Here is a 21,478-nt window from a genome sequence, read left to right on the forward strand (position 1 = left end):
TGGGATAGGCATGTTACTCTCATAGCCCACCCAGACACTTGAACAAGTTACACTCAAATTCAGCAAAGGCCAGCGCTGCCTTGTCAAATTCCCTTGGTTCTACTATTTAATTGTCATTTAGAACACAGGTGAAAACAACTCTTTTTGAGGTCTGGGCAGTAGAGCTTCACAGATCCACGGAAGTCAAATGCTATGGAAAAAGGAGGTCCCAGATTTGGATCTGGTCTCCTGTGTCATACATGATGGGGAAGCCAGCAAGCCAAGCAAACAGAACTGAATGAATGGGATATTTCTGTTTTGGCAAGCTTAATAACAAAAATATTTAGGATTTTATTTGACTTTTCTCCATTTTTCCTTTAAAGAAAAAAACCTTTTTCTGCCGTAAGATGAAAATGCATTCTGAAAGAAAAAACTGAGATACTTGAAGAAATGTTAGCAATTACAAATTTTGTCCTTTTCATATTTTTCACTAGTTTCTAAAATTAAAACTAGGGACTGTACCTGACAAAAAATAGCAAATAAATTGGCCACTCTCAGACTGCATTTTGGGGATAAATTAATTATTCATTAAAGATTACAGTCCTATGGCTTGCTGTTGTCATTCCATGGATTTGATACCACTTTGCTACATATTTGTCAGAGAGTGGGGTTTTTTTGTCAGCTATAGAGAACTTTGGGTGGGATGCACTTACCTGTACATAAGAAAACGTATAAATTTTTTCAGGACCAGGTAAGGGACAGAAAGTCAGCACTTCCTAATTTCCCAGTTCATCCAGTTGCTCACGAATCTAAGAGAATCATATAAGATTTCTGAATACTACCGGTCAGAAGCCTTAAAAATCCAGAAGTAGCTTTAAATAAACCAGTTAGGGAATCAAACAGTTTGTATTAGAAAATCAAATGTACCAATGTCACTGTATCCCCTGGGTTTGGGGCTGGGGTCAGCTATCCCCAACTACATCGCCAGCACGACTGCTTACTCTCAAGGAAAAGCTGGTAGCAAGATGCATGCCCCATCCCATTTGGGCACCAGTATAAAATGCACATTTTGACATTGGCTCTGTGTAAGACAGGCCAGCTTCAGTGTGTGGCAGAAGCTTGTCTCACAATGGGAAGGTGTTTTCACCCGTGGGGATGACTCTGGACCTCACGGTTGCATTGGTGTTGGGGTGAGGCATGGAGGGAGGCACTCATGCATGGTATGGGGAGCCTGGTCTTGGGCCGGCATTGCCTGAGCCCAAGAGAGCTTGCTCAAAGTTGTCAGTGGGCTGCAAAGGGGTCAGTAGCCCAAAGGCAAGGAGGCTGAAACCACCCCCTGGACAACCAGGGAACAAGATGTCCTGGGGGAAAAAGAGCATCTCCAAGCTGGCAGCTTAAAGGCAAGGCTGCTCCTGCAGTTCCTGGGTCCCCCACCACCCTACCAGGTGCACTAACACTAGCATGTTAGTCTGGATCAAGAGAGCACTTTGGCCCTCACCTGCTCATCCTAACTTAAGCACCACGGTTTGCACCATGGAGAGGAGTCAGAGCGTGGAAGCTGGAGTCCCTTCGTGGGAAACGAAGTTCGATAGTGCTCTCCAGCATGGTGCCTCTTGTGCTCCAAGCACTAATGGGTATTTGCATCCCTGGTACAAAACTAGAGTCCCCAAATGCCTGTGCGCAGAGTGGTTGTGCTGTAGAGGTCTACTCCTTTGGCACCACTGATAAAGGCACACACATGGGTAAGGTGAGGAGTTTGTCTTCCAGGAGGGAAGGAACCCATTAAAGTTCTGTCATGAGGATAAATGGGTTAAATGTGGCTTCCTCTCATTTACATTATCTGCGTCTCTGTAAAGCTTAGTAACTGTGGTATTTGTTCTATATCTGTAAATAAATACTTATTTTTCCTTGTATCTAAACCTAGCTTGAACTAAGACTAAATTTGGCAGCAAGGAATTTCAATCCTACAGCTTCATTCATCCTTAAAACTGAGGGACTAGAAAACTTTGGTGTATCTGGTACCTTAATGCCCTCCTCCCACATGGTTCAGTTCCTCTGAACTACAGCAATTGGAGTGGGAGTTACTGGTACAGAAGTCAGTGGAAGAAACCAGAATAGTTTTTTATCCAAAAAGCCCTTTAGCATGTGCAGCAGTGGAAGCAAACCTGATTCCCAAGGACTGCGCAACAACAGCACATCTGTTAAAAGGGAGAAAGAGAACTGAAAACTGCCGGGCACTTGCCTTTAAAGTCTGTTCTAGGTAAAATATGTGCTTGCTCAAAATATGTGGGAGTAAAAAGTAATATTTGTCAAATAAGGCATAACTAGTCCTCAGATGTCTTTTTCAGAACAGTAATTTCTAACACCTTGCCATGTAATTTGTTGCAGTTCATGGATTTCTATATTTGATACACTTCTTAGAATGAAAATACATTTTAAAAAGTAGATGAAAAACATAATTATAAATATTACAGCATACTTTGCAATTTGATTCAGAAAGAAAGCTCTCGCATATAGACCACTGCCATTTAATGACAACATATTCTGCAGGGGATGGTGCCTAAGAGGTCAACATCACCGTAAGGGCATGAAAATGGAGCAGAAATGGTTACGTCTACACACTGTGGTTACCAGGCATTGCCTCCCTGAGGAGGAGAAAGGAGAAATGGAAAATAGACTGCAGGTCTATACAACTGAATAGCAATTAAGCAAGTAGGAATCACTCCCAGCACTCTAAGACTAAGGGAGGGGAAGCTGCATTCATGGTATATGGCATTCCAGTCTGCCTCCAGTGTTATTTACCAGGGACAAGGTTCTCAGACACACTCTGGGATTTTTATGGCTCCTGTGCGGCAACCTCAGAAGCAGTAATGCTGATTTCCCCCTCCCGATGGGAATGACGGCAGGAGTGAAAGCTTGCACAGCTTCGCTGGAATTTTACTGGTTTGTGACTCCAACTAAGCCAGATGCAGCTGACACATAAAAAAATGTCAAAGATGGTGTTTACAGCTGGCACTGCACTTTATTCAGGCTTGAAAACAAAAAAGAAAGGAAATAAGAAACCTCTGGCTTTAATTAAGGCTTAAAAGAAATGGAGGAAAGCAGGAGAAACATATCTAGTCACTCAAGAATGGTTTTGTCTCCCCGCAGCTGCATCACATATACAAATTTGCAAGTAATAAGGTTTTCTTTCAGTTTGATTATTCTATCATATAAACATGGTTTAATATTCTCATAAGCAAACGTGTACTCTCCTTTAGGATGTATTTATTGATTTGTTTTAGTTTTGCCATCTGGTTCCTTATGCCAGGTTTTTTTCTTTAAGGTTTATATAAAATATTAGTATGAAGTTAGAAGCTGGCAACCTTTTCTTGCTCACAATCCCACTTTCCAGTTAACAAACCGTCTTCCATTTGCAAACCCGGGCTTGCAACCCAAGGTTTTGGACTCCCAGTATTTTATATATCTAAACACAACATGCTACTCAAAGACGTCCATGACGATGTTAGCTACCTAAAGGAATGAAGCAGGGATGTTATTTCCATGGAACAGAAAGGGCAATGTCAGTAACCATGAGAATGAATTCTTGTTTCTTTCCTACTTTGTCATTTAAAAAAAAATCTCTGCAAGTATGCAAAGTCCCCACTATCATCTAGCAGCATTTCTACTAGCAGAAGACCCAGACCTGTGATTCAGAAGCTGGGTACGCATTTAAAACACTGCAAACCTCAGACTTGGTGCTATATTGGATATAGCTTAACTTAATGTTGCTGAACTATTCTGTGACTCAGCTTCCCCATGTGCAAGATCCAGGCTGTCCGAATCACGCTTGGCTTTACTTTGCTCTGTACGAGCCCTGTGCGGGGACGGGCATCTTCCTGTGTGTCTCTAAGACCCAGTTTTAAACTCTTGGCCCTTCTAACCTGAGAAAAGCAAACATTTAACTGCCTGTGGCAAGAGGCTGTAAAGAATTAACACGTGCAAGGGTACTGAGCATTCTTTGTGAGTAGGACAAGGAGGAGATGTTTCTCTCCAGCTGAGCGTTGCGGTTGTTCACAGTTCGACAGCAGTGAGATAGCTGGGCCACGCAGCTGTCAGGCTGCCAGGGCTTGCCCGGGCAACTCTGCAAATGCTTCCTAGCCCACGGGATGGCTGGGCCAGTGGGATACTCGCTGGGGCCAGCCCTGGAGCTGTGCCACCCACGGCTGCTCTCACCGGGCGAAGGGGGCACCTCTGCTGCCCTGCCCTACAGAGCCCCATTTCTGCCCCTCTGATGAAGAAAGCCTGCCAGTGCCTGTGCAACCCCCTGGGGGGGATTTGCAGTTTGGTATTTTGAGTTAAAAGGCTCAAATGTCCCCTCTGTGCCAGGGAGACGGCTGTTTCCTCCCACCCTCGGACTCCCTCCCACCCATCAGCTGCATGCCACGGCCCCCACGCCCTCCTCGTGTCCCTGTGCGGATCCCAGCACTGAGGATCTTTTCCCTTCTCTGTTTTCCATGCTAATGAGAATAACATGGAGAGAGGAAAGATCTAGGACAAGAGACACACTTGTAACCCAACAGCTACCGCAGACGGGCAGGCAGATCCCCAGCCAGAGAGAGCTGCACCCAGAGGGACAGCAAAGACCCCTGTCCTGCCTGGAGGTTTGTCCCACTACCAGCCACTGGTGTGGTGGCACAGCCTGTCTTCAACTAAAATCTCTGCGAGCAGACTGTTAAGACATTTGGCTGTCTGAAGAAGCATATTAACAATTTTGGAGCTCCCTTTTGTGACTGTAATCTTAATTATTTCAGCATTTCCTTAGTCTTTCCTATGTCCTCAGGTGCTTTCCTCAATACAGAGTGTCTTGATCACTAAAAATTAGATGTTTGGTATTTTCTGTATCAATTTTTTGAATATGAGTATTTTTATTAATGTCTTGCAGATTGCCACAAAGGAGATTAAATGCGTACCTTAACTTACTCATCCTTTTTCTTGGTAAGAGGAAAAAAAATCTTAATGACCTGTCAGGTGTGAAAGAAGCAGGAGTGTCTAGCAGTATCAGTAGCAGTACCAATAGTATCTAGTGGCTAGACCATTGGGCCACATCCCAAGAAACCTGAACCCTTTTTCTGACTGGATTTCTGTACGTCCTTGGCATATCACATCAGTTTTTTGAGCACTGTTTCTAAAACTGAGGTGGAAGTGGTTCAGTAATTAAAAAAGCCAAACAAACCTCCTTTCCTCACTAATGAAGAAAGCCATGTAAAAGCAAGGTACTGTTCCTACTCACATGCAGGAGATTCACTGATCACTGATGATAAAAAAGACAGTGTTTATTTCAATTAGTTCTTTAAATAGCCCTATTTGCCTCTTCACTTCGACTGCAATATTCATCTCAGCTTTTAATTTGACAGTGGGAGACACACTAGCATGCAGAAGAAGGTGCTGATTTTGGCGGGTTTGGTGGTGTAGCTTTTCTTTGCACTTCACATTTTACTTGTGCCTTTTACCTGTTTTCTTCTTCTTTCTCACTCCTTTTGGGATGAATCAGATGTCCTGGGAATCTGAAGACTTTATTCCCAGTTGTGCCAGTGCATGCCGAGTGACCATATTTGGTGGTGGAGGTGCACGGGGGGGATGCAACAAGGCTCTGCACTGCCTGTCCAAATCATGTAGTATGGAAATCCATTTACTCTCCTGAAAGTGCATGCCAAGTGCCTGATCTAGGCCAGTCCTAATACACTCAGCATCTCCACCTCCTCTCAGCACAAGAGGAACATTGCTGCAGAGGACAGACCTTCTTCTCACCCTTCCACAGCCTCCTCCCTGGCTCCTGCCTGGCCTCCCCACTGCAGAGCCCGCCGGTTATGGCTGTGCTAGCAAACGAAATGAGGCCACACAACAGGACTAAACCCTCAGGTGCTAGCACGCTGCCTGGCATGGTTTTGGCCCATGCCAGTCAGCACCCCCCAGTCTATGTGCAGGTCTAGTTTGAGGACCAGAGTCAGTTCCCAGGAGGCAATATATATATACATATATATATGTATGGAGATGCCTTGCTTGGAGGGAAGAGAGGTTCACTGGCATAGCTCTGAGCTGTGCCATGCACTCAAACAACAGGATCTAGCCCTTATCAGTATAAATGTGGCTGGGTGTCTGAGCTGGGCCATTTTCCTATAGCAAGTAGAAGACATGGCATTTAATACCTTGATGTGAAATGTTTTATCGGGTGGGAAATGATAGAAAAAATGGTCTGCTACTTCTCCACCAAATTTTTTTTTTCCCCTAAATGGAACAGAAAAGGTTAGAGTTTTAGCAATAGACAAGTAGTTAATGGTTTATCCATCACAAGGTTATGAATGTATAATAACATTTTATAGCAGAGCACTCTGCACCACAACATCTTCAATCCACTGGGACAGAATATTGGTTGGAATTACCTGTTGTGTAGTGCCCGTGACCCTTTGGGCACTGTGTATTTGGCAGCTTGTCCTCAGGTTTAAAACAGGTAAGAAATATAATTCTACCCCACCTGAGCTCTATTTGAGCTCTTTGGGTTCTTTTTCCTTTCCTTAAGTATTTAAACATGATTGCTGATAAACATTATTACATCCATGCTGTGCGCTTCTTAGGTGGAAACCTTTTTCTTCTTACACTGATGTTTAAAGAAGTACCCCAAACTTTGCATTCTGCTGTAAAACAGAATAGGATGGCAAACAATCTCTGGAGTATTTTCCTTTTAACTCCTCTGCCTCTGATAGAGCTTTGAGAAATGTCTTGCAATTTTCTCACTCTTTCCATAGAAATCTGATTTATTTTTCAAAAGACAAAAACAAACCTCTAGCTAGTCCAGTAAATTATGTTTTAAAGAGGAAATATTTAGCTTTGCATATGTTAATATGTTTGCATGCATATCAGCAAAACCTGCTGTATAGCACCTGTTCATGTTTTCATTACAACTTGCATTATAGAAAAATTTGTTGAAAGAATAGCGGAGATATTGGTTTGCATGTTCTATACGTGAAAATCAGGTCAATGCACCCTCATAGGACACTCCTGTGCGCAAACTTGGACCAGAAAACTGGTCAGTGTTTCCTCTCAGCAAAATACTCACTATATTGACATGATACAAAATTATGCATGGACATATATTCAAAATTCATAGAAAGAATCGGATACTCCTGGCTAATTGCCCAGCAGGGAATCAGATATGATTGGAGACCAAGAAGCCTAGGGAAAAGTTTATATGAGTTTATATTCAGTTATATTTACTTCAAGAGTTTTATCAGATGTTTGTAGGGAGGGAACATACCCAAGCCCAAGAAATGGCACATAAGTAAACAGCAATTATTTAACATACATCAGTATAATCTACCTTTCCTAATGTAAGTATATGACCAGTGCTTTGTTTGACTTGATGGAGCTAAACCCAGATGAGATGGGAGTTAACTCTCAGTGCAACTTGGGGATTGTTCTGCTTATGACTAGGATTTACACAGCTGCAGGCAAATGAGCTGCTAGGAACTGGATTTAAACTGCAGCTGCTTCAGGGATGGAGAATACCTCCTTGCCCATCTGATGCATTGCTTGTTGTGTGTAGTGGTAGTGTTTCCTCTTTATTTTAACTTTATCCAAAAGTACTAGCATTAACAGTTCCCACGATGTTTGATTAAAAAAAAAAAACAGTTCATGAAGACATAGAAACTTTTAGTTTTAGTTTAAAAATATATGCAGTCAAAATCAGTGTGATTCTTGAGATGATTAATGTCTGCAAAACTTAAAAGCCAAAGACAAATAACAGGAAGATGTTTTCTGAATGTTAAAATAAAACCAGAAGAACCCCATGATTTTAAGCCAATGCCACAATTACTGGAGCCTGATGAGTGTTACTGTGTGTGGGGTAGACATGACTGCATTAGTCAGCTCAGGAATTTGTATTTGTAAAAGACACAGATTTCCCTCTGCAAAATAAAACCGCTTTACAACGGTACATGAGACCTTGAACAGTAGGCTAAGAAAGGATACCAGGAAGCACTAAATAGAGCCACAGTTTCGACTAGCTTTAACAAATCCCGCAAACGTCACATCGTTGCTGCAGAGGGACTCTTTTGGGAAAGGCAAAGGTAAGCCTGCTGCTGTTTGCCAGCACCTGCTCTTTGCTCTGTGGGCTGCATGGCAGCTGTGTCTGCACCTCCAGGGGTAAATGTTGGACATTTTACCCCACAGCTTCGTGCTTTTCTGTTTTACTGCTTTCAAAGGAGTGTCAGCCCTGTCTTCCTTTTCACCTTTCCCCTTCCTTACACTCCTTTTGCAGCCTGCGATGAACAGTGCCAAAGCCAGACCCCGACACCCAAGCCCGGCTGTGGAAGCACCGCCACCGCTGCTCCCACCCGCGGCTGCCCCAGCTGCTCCCTTGCCCTGCTCCTCGGCAGGCAGCCCCACGCCTGTGCATTTGCAGGGCAGTGCTGCTCCCTCTGTGGTTTTGGGATCCTCGGTGCCAGATTACCCTGCTGTGTCCCCTTCTGCCTGGCTGCTTCGGGCACGTGTTCACCAAGCAAGGCAGAGGCTTGGAGCTGTGCTGCAGGTTCCCCAGTATTTTGTCCGTTCCCCGGCTCCCAATCCAAAGCAAGTGGCTGAGCCCCGGTGTCACTCCTCTGCCACACAGCCCCGTGTGCCACATGCGTGTGCCACAACCCGTGGAGCTGCTGGGCAATGGGGCAGCAGCCGCCCAACCAGGCACCCAGCTCCCCCAGGTATAGCCGTTCTCCGCAGCTCCTTAGCTTGGGCCACTCAGATCCCCATTGCTGGAGGAGTTTTCCTTTCCTTTCTGTAAGATTTCCAAAGGAGAGACTGTGTTTTGAAAAGCTGATGGCTAGCGGAGACATCACCTAGTGACACATAGATGTTATTCCGCTATCATCATAGACATCTGGCTGTAATGTAGCTGAGACAGCCTGAAACGCAAATGCTAAATAGCAACAACATGAGCAAAAGCCGAGAGATGCGTGCCAAGAACAGAATTACCCCCACCACGTGGCACATCCCCTATAGTTTGCAGTAATCTTCCAGTTATTTGAATCCCATTAAAGAGTAAGAACTTAGGCAATCTTTTTAGTTCAGCGAGAACATTAGAAATGTACAATAGCACTTATGTTCCAGACAGCACTGTTTGCTTTTGAATTTTCTGGCTTTACTCTATTTGCCAGTGTCTCAAAACACAGGCACTAAAATGTCAGATCAAATGGCAGTCCTCAACTCCAGTTTTCTGCATTATTTCAAGGCATACACCGCACCCAGTGCACAGGTGCGCAATTTCCGCCACGAACCTTACGGGAAGGGATTCCAGCTCCATCCTTCACTTAGGGACCAGGTGAGATTGTGAGGAAGCCATGGTCCATGGAGATCCCCCAGGTCTTGGACCCGTCTTTCAGAGCCTGAGGTCCACCAACCCCTTCCCTGTTGCAATTTCTGCTACAGAATACCCCTTAACCATTCAAGATTTGCCAGTGTCTTTTTAAAGAAACTTTTAAAAATGTTGCTGAACACAGCAAATACCATGGTATATTCAGAAATTTCTAAGATCTGCAATTTCTCTGCTATTGCTTATACTGTCCTTTTTTGCTTTCTGAAGCTGTGGCAGCCTGTGCAACGACTGCTTCAAACAAAACCCACTATTTCTGCCAAAAGACAGAATAAAAATTGGCACCCACCCTGGAGTGTGGATAGCTGCTATGGCTGAGATTGGGGCATGGGTTTTTATCTGCTTTAGCCTACAATGCCTGTCTTAAATCAGAGTATCTCCGTCTGATTCTTGGATGTATGACTATGCATGTCTTTGTTACCATTCTGGGTCTGTCAGCACTGGGAATCTGTGGCCCTGTTTTGCCTTCTTGCTCCTGTGAAATCCTGCAGAAGTAATTTGGGCTTTTCATGGGTTCAGCAGCTTGAGCTTTTGGCAGCCTGGAGGCCAACACCATCGCTCCTGCTTGTCCAGCAGGTGCACAAAACCGTTCCCACCTACCTCGTTGTGGAACCACAAATTCAAGTTTGAAAGCTTTGACCCCACATTCACACCATTGGCTTTAGGGGCAAGGAGGGACCAGTGACTGAGTACACAGGCAAGTCTGTGGGTCACATATTTTTAGTTGAATATATTTTAGTTGAAGCTTCAAATAAATCATGTTTGTTTCTTTCCTTCATCAAGTTAGATAGATATGTGTTTTTACATACATATTAATGAATATATATATATATTCCTTATTTACACAGACACTACAGAATCTGTGGTACCTCTGTGCTTCTGCCTCAACGATGATGTCTGTCGGGATGGAGCCTGCGCGTGCCCAGAGGAGTGGGTGGGATCTCTTTGTGAGATAGGTCAGCACAAGCCAGGCAGCATGGGCAGCTGGCGTTATTTCTGGGAACCCCTCTGCTTTGGGAGGCTGTTGATCTTCCCACCACCACCGAGACCTGCTCAGCAGGGTTGGATCCACAAGCAGTGATGTGGCTCTTCTTGCTAGGTGAGGCTGTATCCTTCACCCACTTCTGTCACTCTTTCAAATGAGTAATATATCTGGGGAAGACATTACAGGTTTCAACTGTCTGTGGCCCATTTCTAGCCAATTTGGCCTTTGTTTGAATTCCTTTGTTTGAAGATCACAGTGACTTGAAAACCTGATTCAGACCTCAGTGGCCAGTATTGCTGTGTCTGGATCTGCCAGTGTTTAAAGGACATGTATTGGGTTTGCGTGGCAAGGTTTTGGTAGCAGAGAGGCTACAGGGGTGGCTTCTGTGAGAAGCTGCCAGAAGCTTCCCCTGTGTCCGATAGAGCCAATTCCAGGTGACTCCAAGACAGACCCACTGCTGGCCAAGGCTGAGGCCATAAGCAACAGTGGTAGCACCTCTGTGATAACATATTTAAGAAGTGGGGGAAAAAAAACAGCTGGGGACACAAACTGCAGCCAGAGAGAGGAGTGAGAATATGTGAGAGGAACGACTCTGCAGACACCAAGGTCAGTGAAGAAGGAGGGGGAGGAGGTGCTCCAGGCACCGGAGCAGAGATTCCCCTGCAGCCCCTGGTGCAGCCCCTGCTGAGGCAGCTGTGCCCCTGCACCCATGGAGGCCCACGGGGGAGCAGATATCCACCTGCAGCCCGGGGAGGGCCCCACGCCGGAGCAGGGGGATGTGCCCAAAGGAGGCTGTGACCCCATGGCAAGCCTGCACTGGAGCAGGCTCCTGGCAGGACCTGTGGCCCCGTGGAGAGAGAGGAGCCCAGGCTGGAGCAGGTTTGCTGGCAGCACTTGTGACCCCGTGGAGGGGATCCACACTGGAGCAGTCTGCTCCTGAGGGACTGCATCCCGTGGGAGGGACCCCACGCTGGAGCAGGGGAAGAGTGTGAGGAGTCCTCTCCTGAGGAGGAAGGAGCAGCAGAGATGACAAGCGATGAACTGACCACAACCCCCATTCCCCATCCCCCTGCACCGCTTGGGGGGAGGAGGTAGAGAAAATCAGGAGTGAAGATGAGCCTGGGAAGAAGGGGGCGGGGGGGGAAGGTGTTTTAAGATTTAGTTTTTATTTCTTATTATTCTACTCCGATTTGACTGGTAATAAATTAAACTGATTTTCCCCAATTTTTTCCCAAATTTCCTACACCTTGCATAGTACCAGCCTGGTTGACTCCCGTTTCAGTCCCCTCTGCCACAGCATGGCATCTCTGCATGGCTGTAACTGGAGCGCGTGTTCCCAGCTGATGTTGGGAGGGTGCCAGCTCACCAAGCTGTAGTATCTCCAGAGCTGGTAAGTTCCTCAGTTCACACTTTCCAACCCAACAACCCACACTGTGGCCAGTGTGACACTCGGATACACTGTCATGTGTCAGCTGTGCCTTTGTCAAATGAACTCACACGCTTGGTCAGAAGGATGTCAAAATATCTGCAGCTTATCCAGGAAAATATTCTTGGTGAAGGCTGCTAGGTAGATGGAAACTTCAGGTCTCCCATGTCATTTCCCTTATGACGGGATGGGCAGCACATCCAACAGAGAATGACAGTTTGGATGAGTTCATGATGGACTGGAACATTTGGGCAAAATTTTTCAGAGAAGTTGGCTTAAAAAAAAAAATCATGGCTGGGATTTCAGTACTGGAAATAAACCATTATGATGACTGTGTAACTCCCTGCGTTCACTCCTCTGGTATTCTGTATTTGATTTGCTGTGAATTGCCTTAAGAATAGATTTTAATAACTGCAGTTATTAAAATACATGAGGTAAGAATGTTTGGACAGGCATCATTAACTTGAAATAATAACAAACTTTATTGCATTTACAAAATCTGAATTTTACTCTGTTCTCCTGAGGAATGCTTATACTGCTTATCTGTCTGTTGTTCCGTCTTCTTGGCAACTTTAACTTTCTGACCAGTTTCAACTAAATTCACTAGACAGTTACAGGTCTTAAAGGTCTTGAGATCCTATGAGTTTTGCACATATCAATAGTTGGGTACAGAAAACCAACCCTGCAAATACCTCACTGAGAAAAAGGCAAGTAGACTCATGCCAGCAGTTAGGAGGTGGGGGCCACGTGGCCAGTCAATCCAGTCTAGCCACTAAGATGCATAGTTCTAAACTACCCATGACATTTGTCTCCTCTCCACCAGCTAACAAAATAAAGATGTATATTTTATGTATTGGGAATCTAAAGATGGATGTAGGACACAGAGGTGGGGGGGCTGAAGCATGATGGGGCATAAAGAATGTGGGAACGTAGTGCTAAAGGTGTTGGGGAAGCTGGAAGGAAGTGCAGTTGGGTGTTGGGGGTATAGAGGAGGTGATCTGGTTTATTGCCAGCAGGATAGAGCAGGGCATATAGGGTAGACAACTTTTGTAAACCAATTGCTTTTGTTCCACTGGTGATGGAAAATTTCCACTTGGCTCGTATTTCTTTCCTTTTGTAAATTATGTCATGGCTACTTTCCTTCACAGATCATGACAAAAGGCCTGGTTTTCCTCCTACTTGTGGTTTGTTTGTTTGTTTTTTTAAACTGTGGAGCAATTCTACTGAAGTCAGAATATTTGCAATAATTTGAGATTTGCCTCAGTGGGGAAAAAAGCACCAAACAATTTTATTTCAAATGGACTCTCTTTTGTTAGTCCAAAACCAAGTAGTATAGATATGTATATAAACCAACCCAGAACCCTTTCAGATCAAGGCTTGAATAACTAGAAAGAAAAAATAAAGCTTGGATAGGTATTCATGTATGAAAGCATATGTATTCATGCATGAATGCAGCAACTGATTCTTGGCTTTCGTCTGTCAGAAGGAAGGCAGGATCACCACAAAAGTATTCAAATCGATGGGTCTAGACAGGTTTCATTCAAGACTGCGGAAAGACGTGGCTGATGTCAGTGCGGGGCTGCTATCTGTCACCTATGGTGATCAAGGGAGACCACAGAGAACTGAAAAAAGGCCAACATTATGCCCACCTTTAAGAAAGGCAAGAAGGAGGACTGGGGGAGCCATAAGCCAGTCAGGCTTACCTCAGGCCCTAGAAGGATTATGGAGCATATCCTCTTGGAGTCTATTTCCAAGACAAGAAGATAATCAGGAACAGCATGGATTTACAAAGGGCAAATCATGTCTGACCAACCTGCCTGCCTTCTGTATGAAATAACTGGCTATGTAGACAACAGAAGAGCAACAGATGTAATATACCTTGATTTTAGAGATGCCTTTGACATCATCTCCCTCAGCATTCTCGTTTGGTAGGTGAATATGTACTGGTTGGGTGAATGAACTGTCAGCTGGGTTGAAAATTAACTCAACAGCCAAGCTCAAAGTGTAGCGATCAGTGACTTGATTGGACTATTGTAAAAGTAGAGTAACCTGCTGGTTGATACTAGGGCCAGTATCATTTAATGTCTTCATCAAAGACATTTGTCGACATGAATGGCGACACGTCATGTCCTTTCAGCAAATCTGCAGACAATACTAAACTTGGGGTGGGGCGGAGGTATTGTTGACACAGTTAATGGTAGAGCTGCAATGCAGAAGAGCCTTGAGAAGCCTGAGGATCACGCCAACAGAAACCTCACAGTGTCCAACAAGGACAAGTGCTGATGTCCATGCCAGGAACATTGGTACAGACCAGAAACTTGCTGGAAAGTATCTGGGAGTGATGGTGGACGCCAAGTTCAATATGAGACAACAGCGTGTGTTCATTGCAAACAAGGCAGAGCAGCTGTGCTATGCGAAGGGAGACAGGTTGATGGACACTATTACTCTCCCCTTCCTGGCACTGGTGAGGCCACACTGGGAAATAGGTGCTTAGCTTCGCCGCCTGCACGCCAGGCTAAAAAGACCTGGAGAAACTGGAGAGGGTCCAGCAGGATGCAGTGGGGATGGTGAGGGGCCTAGGGCAGGTGGCTGACGGGGAGCATTTGAGGGAGCTGGGCTTGTTCAGTGTGGTGCAGAGGAGGCTGAGGGCAGAGCTAAGAGCAGCCTCCAGCTAACGGAGTGGGAGTTGCAAAGACCATTGAATCCAAACTCTTCTCAGTTGCACCAGAAGGTGAAGCAAGGGGCAGCAGTCATAAATTGCAGTTTGAGAGGCTGAGATTGAGCATGAAGAGAAATGTTTTGGTTAGAAAGGTAGCGTGCCACTGGAACATGTTGTTTCCCAGTGAGGATGTGGAGCCTCTGGCCTAGATGCCCTCCAGAGGTACCTGCCACCTCACATTTTTGAGACACCTCGCCCTGTTAATTACCTCCTGGCAAGCGAGGTTCAGGTATGGTGCTATAAGGCAGACTTAATCTTTGCAGAGTCATGCATCCTTATTTGTTCATAACCATTTCTATAGAAGGAAAGTATCCTTGTGTCATGGGAAACTGAGACCCTGTAGGAAACAAGACCCACAGAAAGCTATGTGAATTGGCAACCCATGCCAGAACACCAGAGAACCCTTCAGGTCTCCTGAGCCCCCCTCAGGACCCCCACCACAAGTATGGTTCTTTGACCCAGTGCTACTAGTAGGACACAGTCAGCTGAAATGTGGTCTAAATTAGCAAAAGTTGGCAAAACCAGGATGTTGTGAGTCCTAAGACTAGGCAAAAATTTTCTGCCTACGTGCTGCAGTAATTTTTTTCAAGTGTTTGCAGCATTGCAAGACAAATTTGTGTTAAGTTATAACGGTATGGTATGACGTGAGAATGCAATAGGCTGCCATACTGGGTCAGGCCACGGGTCCGCTGAGCTCATCATCCTGCCTTTAGACATAGCCAGTACCAGAAAAGGCATGGGGTTTGAGGTGGTGACCCCGTCCTGTTCCAGCAGGCAGCAGGGCAGCAACTTCCTGCACCAGAAGCCGCATCTGACCCGTCATGGTTCAGAGTCACCAAAGGACCGTCCCCCATTAATTGTCCAAACCCCATTTGGGGCAAATGTGTATTTCTTTTCCCCCTGCTGCATTCTGTGGCATTAGGTTACAAAATCTGATTTCCACCTGGGTAACAGGACTCTGGAAATGAAGCTTTACAATCTTTCACAAATTTTCTAGGACCAAGACAGTGAAAATAGGAGAGATGGCAAAAAGAATGAGCTTTTAGGGTTTCAGTGACTTCATAAATATCACCAGCAGCTTGGGTTTAGACAAGATTTACCCAACTGCTTTTATTTACTTTAGGACAAAAGATTCAATGAGCTTCTATTGTCTCAATACTATTTTATTTTTGAAAATTGGTCCTTGTACTAAAAATATTTGATCTGGATATATGGGTTTTTTCCTTCTGTGCAGTTAATTTCTGTGAAGCCAGTGCCTGCATAGTGAACATTTCTGAAAGCATTATAAAAAAACCTGACTTTTGAACGGATTATAATGGGTAAATATGGCAACTCCAAAAAAAAAATGCGAACCTGATACTGTGAATGGTATGTATTTCTTTACCTTCACTCCTACTTCCCAAAAGTAAATGAACGGTTTGTGAAAGATGTCAGATTATTAGACCAGATGAGAGGTCGGTGTTTGAAGCCAGAACAGCATAGCCCAGGCAGCAGGAGCACAAACCTTTCCACACAGCTTTCTACCCCAAATGCAGAGAATTTAAGGTATGCACGCAAAGTCGTATCTGTGCCTGTCTGGGACTGGGCTGAGAGTCAGTTAATATCTGCTTCTGAACAGCCTTTTGATAGAAGAATAATCTATTTATATGCTACTATTTAGCATCAGGATTCAGGATGCTTTCCATCAACTGTGGTTCCAAGAACTGTCTCAGCTTTCAGAGACCTTGTAGAGCAGAAAGTGTTGCACGGCTGCTCCACGTGCCCTTTGCATTTCTCTCACGACATACAAACTATGTTTTTCAGGACACGATGAAAGGTCTTTCTGATAGCTCAGTGCTGATGCCTGTGCCTCCCATTTAAGAGATGTGCTTCTGTAGCTCTAGTGTAACTAAACCTACCTGAATCTGGTACGAATGGCAGCCACTCCAACAAGATTGTGTATAAGAGTATAAAACAAATGTTCTAAAAAGAACACTAACTGCTTAAATAATTGATGGTCACTTGTAACACTGAAAGACAAATATTTTACATGCAAACAGAAGATAACACTGGATAGGGTGTCACACCCCCAGTACAGTTTTAATTCCCAATGAGGTCATGTGCATGTGAGTGAGTACTTCTGTACTAAATGTGTATCTTTCTGCTTTTACAAAATTACAGGTAACACTTCAATACCAATCCAGATGTGCTCCAGAGAAAGGAGAACGCCTACTTTAGAGCCCCCACAAAATTCTGAATTTTAATGAAAATCTGGACTCCCTAGTGTCACAGGTAATTGTACATTACTATTTAAACAGTGCCTGAGATTCTGCATCATCCCAAGGAAAAAAGAAATGTGAGAGGAAACTGAGGCAGGAAATATATATGTGTTACATTTCTTAAAACTTTGCAGAAGCACAATGAATGACCCAAGCCTTTTTCAGTGGCATTCTTGGCATGTGCCTGCTTTGCAAATGGCCTGAATTTCCAACAGTGATTATTTTATTTTGCCTGAACACAGCATGCTATTTCATAAGTGGCCTGCAATTTCCTCAGTCAGGTTCCCAGTTCACAGCAAACACCTCTGAATGGACGCAATGCCAACCCAGGATACCAAATTGGTGAGAAAGTGGAAGGGATTTGGAGAAGACCGGCATGAGGGAACAAAGTGATGCTGACACTGACATGTCAGGAAGGATTAAGAGCGAAGCCTTTCCATTCAGTCCTGTGATCAGCTGAACACGGACGGAACACTTCTGACCCGCAAGAATTCAAATTCAAACTCTCTTTTATGAATGACAAACTCTTCCTGATAAAATCCATAAATGCCTAAGCCTTGCTTTAAGGCTTAGCTCTGCCATATCTGCCATATGGAGATCTGAACATGACTGAGCACATCACAGTGACTGCTTCTCTTCTGCTTCTACGCTTCGTTTCCTTATCACTAGTCCCAACTGGGAAAAAAAAAAAAAAAGAAAAAAAAAGGAAAGAAACCAGCTACAGTCCCTTTAAATAACAGAAGTCCCTTTCATCATGCATTTTTGCTTGACTATTCTACCTTCAACCCAATGCTTCACCTGCCTGGATCCTCTGATGGGAAACCCTTGAGCTCAATATTATATTTTTCCCACCACACAGACTTCACTAAATGGTTCAAATGTCAAATCTTCTCTAAAGTAATACATAATATTAGTAGTAGCTATTTCTAATGCTAATAAGATACAACGTAAGGTTATCCTGCTGCCATTAGTAATGTGGGGTTTTGTTACGCGTTGTGATATCATGCTGCCATCTAGTGAGCCTAGGGCAGCTCGGGGCGCAAAGGTGACGGCTAGGAAATGGGAGGAGGAGGTCTTCACGCTAGTGATCCAGAGCCCAGGTTTAAAAGGATTTTATTCCTTTTAAATACAAATATTTACTTTGAATACAAGGTCATGCTACAAGTCATAAGTAAGGATAGTGAAAACAGGCGTTCACGATGTACTACTAGTTGTTCATGGTGCATATGCAGATGTTTTCAAGTCAAATAATATCATCTCCAGTAATATAAATGCAAATTTCCTTCCTCCCCATGCAACACATTCACCTTTCTTTCCTACAATTCTAAGCTTTATAAACACTTCAAAGCTGCATGATTGAATTAATCTTGATTTTGATAGCTTCCCAACATAAACAATTTGAGAACAATTCAGTTATTGAAGCTATTCATTTAAGATATTCATTGGCTGGATTAGAAAAGGGATGACTTGATACACTGTTTAGTTGGTCTCCATAGCCTACAGAGGAAATTCTCCTGGTGATTAGCAGATTTTCCATCTCTTTAAGTGATGACTCTTTTTCCTTTTCTTATTCTCTTTCTGTTGAATAGCATTTTCCCAACAGGTTGAAACTGCGGGCTCCATCAATGTTTCAGCCACTGCAAGTAATACTCAAATCCTCACCTCCATGCCAGACCAACTGACCACACAGAACATCTCTGCTGCTGTGAACATCACAGTGCAGATTCTGAAAAAGACAAATGTTTCAGAAGACTCTCAGGGGAGACTTATTAAGACTGAAATAAGACTTCTGTGACTTAATATTTGGGATATCAATTCTGTCCCCCCTCTACCAGCAGAAGGAACACTCTCCTTCCGCTTAACTGTACATAACAGCACAACCAAATGCATGTATTTGGTCATTTAGCAGAGTTATTTAAGTGGCCTTGAGTGCATACTTGTGGAATCATCACTGGGTCAGTTCTCAGAGCTGAGCGTAAATTCATTTCTTATCAGCTGTTTAGACTTGCCTATATCTGAAATTCGAATATGAGCATCATTTGATGTTTAAGTTAATCATTTAATCCTTAATGTTTAAATTAATAGAAGTGTGGCATTTATGAACCCATTGGCACAAAGCTTGTGTTCTCTTGAATGGCATCCTGTACTTTGTTTACTCTGTTGTGTGTACTTTCAAGCAATGCTGATTAAGTGTTTTTACTTTGCCCATCCACTATGTAGCATATGGGGTGATTTATTTCAATTGCATTTGAATATTCCCTTTTTTTCCGCTTGTCTCAGGCATCTGTGGCAGTAATGGCTACAGTGAGTCAGCTCTCAGATGCCAATGAAAGAGAATTCAACCACAATAATCTTGTCAATATTACAAGAAGGTAACTTTAGCTTTTGCTTTTTTTTAGCTGTTGTAAACTGCATTTTCCCTTCTGTTTCAGGAAGAAAGTGGTTCATGGACAAGTCAAAACATTTTTAGTGTTCGACTCCAATATGCAATTTCATTGATTCAGTAGATTTATACCAACATAAACAATTTTGGCTGGATTTTTCTGCTTTGGAGAAAAGATGAGGATAGGGAATGAGGAGTAGTTCCCGCTGGACAACCAAATCAGAGAGGAAGCTCAGAAACTGAACCTGTAGCCGTATATTAACAAATAATGGTAACTTCTATCCCACTCATTATTTCAATGCAGCCTCATGAAAACAATGGAGGAAGTTTCTTTGACTGGCAACATCTCACAGCCCAACGTTGCAATCCAGTCTGCTCCACTGAAATTAAACTCCTCTACGATTCTGTTTTCAGCACAGAGAGGTAAGTCTCTGTGTGTTGTTGGATTCACCTGGACAAGGCGGTATGTACCATAAATCCTAATGCAGCCACTGCTAATTTTTGCAGATACAGCACTGGGATATTATCAGTCAACAAATCTAGAAACGCAGGAAGATGTCCCTGGGCTTGGTGACCTCAGTACTGAAGGTCAGATACTGTTCAACATTATAAATAACAGTAAGTTCTTTCTCCTACTGAAAACTGCACCTGGGAAAATTCTGAATGAACATTCACTAAAAATCTCCTTTGGGAAAAAAAAAACCCTTAGCCAATGCAAACAATTACATGTTGTTTTTTATGCATGCTGATGCCATGCAGTAGTACAAGAAATGCAGATGTCAAATGAGCTGGATAATCTTATTTATAGATTAATGCACATTACATGTAATGGCCAGAATGCTTTTGGTGTTAGGGACTTATTCATTTGTTTTGTTTTCTAAAATTAAGAATGTAGGAAATCTTTGACCATACCTCTACAGACATCAAGATCAAGAGCTAGTACATACGTACCTTTCCTGAAATCCAAAGACATCAACCGTTTCAACTAAAATTACTACTACTGTCAGGTGTCAGCCAGGACATACACATCCTCGCACTTACATGTTGGGATAGTGTTTAATGGCATGGTCACACGGGATTTTTCCAGATGTCCATTACTTACGCTCTGCAGTGCTTGGAGGATAAATCGGTGTTGCCCGGGAGAGAGAAAAAAAAAAGCTTACAGTTCCTCTGTTTCATTTGCTGCAGAAGCTGCTGGGTATGGGGGAGCTGAGCTTTGAACGTGTGCATTTCTATGACATGCTAAAATCACAAGAGTTTCAGACTGGGCTCCTGAAACCAGCAGACTTGTCCTCAGTCTCTCTGTATAGTGACAGTAACACTAAGACATCACAGCAGAAGAGTACAATGAAGGTGAAGTTTGTGGAGTGCTTAGATGTCATAAGGCTGAACATCGTTCATACACAAACCCACAGGGAAATGAATAATTCAGTCCTCTCACCAGGGTTAAAAAAGTCTTGAAGAGCTAAATCAGGTGGCCCCACACACCCAGCAATGACAATAAAAAAACCACTGAATAGCTCATTAACTGGACACTGTCCTTTCTGTTCACTGTTTCAGACAACAATCCTGTGGAAAAACAGTGTGATCATGTAATTAAAGCCTTTATCATAATGCCTGCATATCATAACACTTCCCTCAAAAGAGCTAGACTGAATGCACAACTTGTCTTAAAAAAAAAAAGAATTCTTCAATATTAAATGTACAATTGTGACATTTTGTAGATATAAAAGTTACGTTAGTCTCTCTTGATGATCAAATCGAGAGAGATCAAATCAGTCTCTCTTGATCTTAAATAAAAAGTATAAAATCAAGAACAAAATTCATTATATAAACGAGGATTTTTGCTTCCATGCTTAAGCAACAATTAAGACTAGTGATTTAAATCACTTAGATGAAATCTCTCTAATTGGTAGAGGAGAGTCCAAAAGTTGGATCTGAAGGCAAAAGTCCAGCCAGCCTCTTTTATCCTCTGACTTCCTACTAACTGTAAATGTCCCTGGTGGTACTATTTCTTATTTAGTGTTATTAAAAGCCTGGCCATTTGGAGTGTGTGTATATATTGGGATTTAGGATATTATTTTCCTCATGCAATTATTCCTCATTACTAGTATTTTTCCCCAGAAATGACATTAAGAGAAGGATAATAAATATTTTCACACTCCACCTCAGCAAAAATTATGACTCTTTTGAGATTCATGGGAAGAGAAGCTCCTCTCTACTTTTTAAATGGATTCTAAATAAATATCTAAACAAAAATCTGCTGTAAATACTGGATGTGTGAAACAGCATAGTGTAGACTTCTTCAAAGGTACCGGCTTCTCT

The 21,478-nt window shown here is 43.4% G+C and overlaps 1 protein-coding gene across 1 annotated transcript in view; it reads left to right on the plus strand.

The window, feature by feature from the left end:
• Window positions 1–1,512: 1,512 nt before the first annotated feature.
• Window positions 1,513–21,478, plus strand: part of ADGRG7 (adhesion G protein-coupled receptor G7) — a 30,951-nt gene continuing 10,985 nt past the window's right edge. The window contains 12 exon segments of the mRNA XM_075711164.1: window positions 1,513–1,613; window positions 6,342–6,469; window positions 10,231–10,338; window positions 15,747–15,799; window positions 15,801–15,848; window positions 15,850–15,880; window positions 16,673–16,737; window positions 16,739–16,783; window positions 18,374–18,523; window positions 19,045–19,142; window positions 19,458–19,576; window positions 19,661–19,771. Coding sequence (XP_075567279.1) covers window positions 1,513–1,613; window positions 6,342–6,469; window positions 10,231–10,338; window positions 15,747–15,799; window positions 15,801–15,848; window positions 15,850–15,880; window positions 16,673–16,737; window positions 16,739–16,783; window positions 18,374–18,523; window positions 19,045–19,142; window positions 19,458–19,576; window positions 19,661–19,771 — 1,057 coding nt within the window.

This window comes from Pelecanus crispus, chromosome 1 (assembly GCF_030463565.1).
Source record: "Pelecanus crispus isolate bPelCri1 chromosome 1, bPelCri1.pri, whole genome shotgun sequence".
Taxonomy (NCBI): Eukaryota; Metazoa; Chordata; class Aves; order Pelecaniformes; family Pelecanidae; genus Pelecanus; species Pelecanus crispus.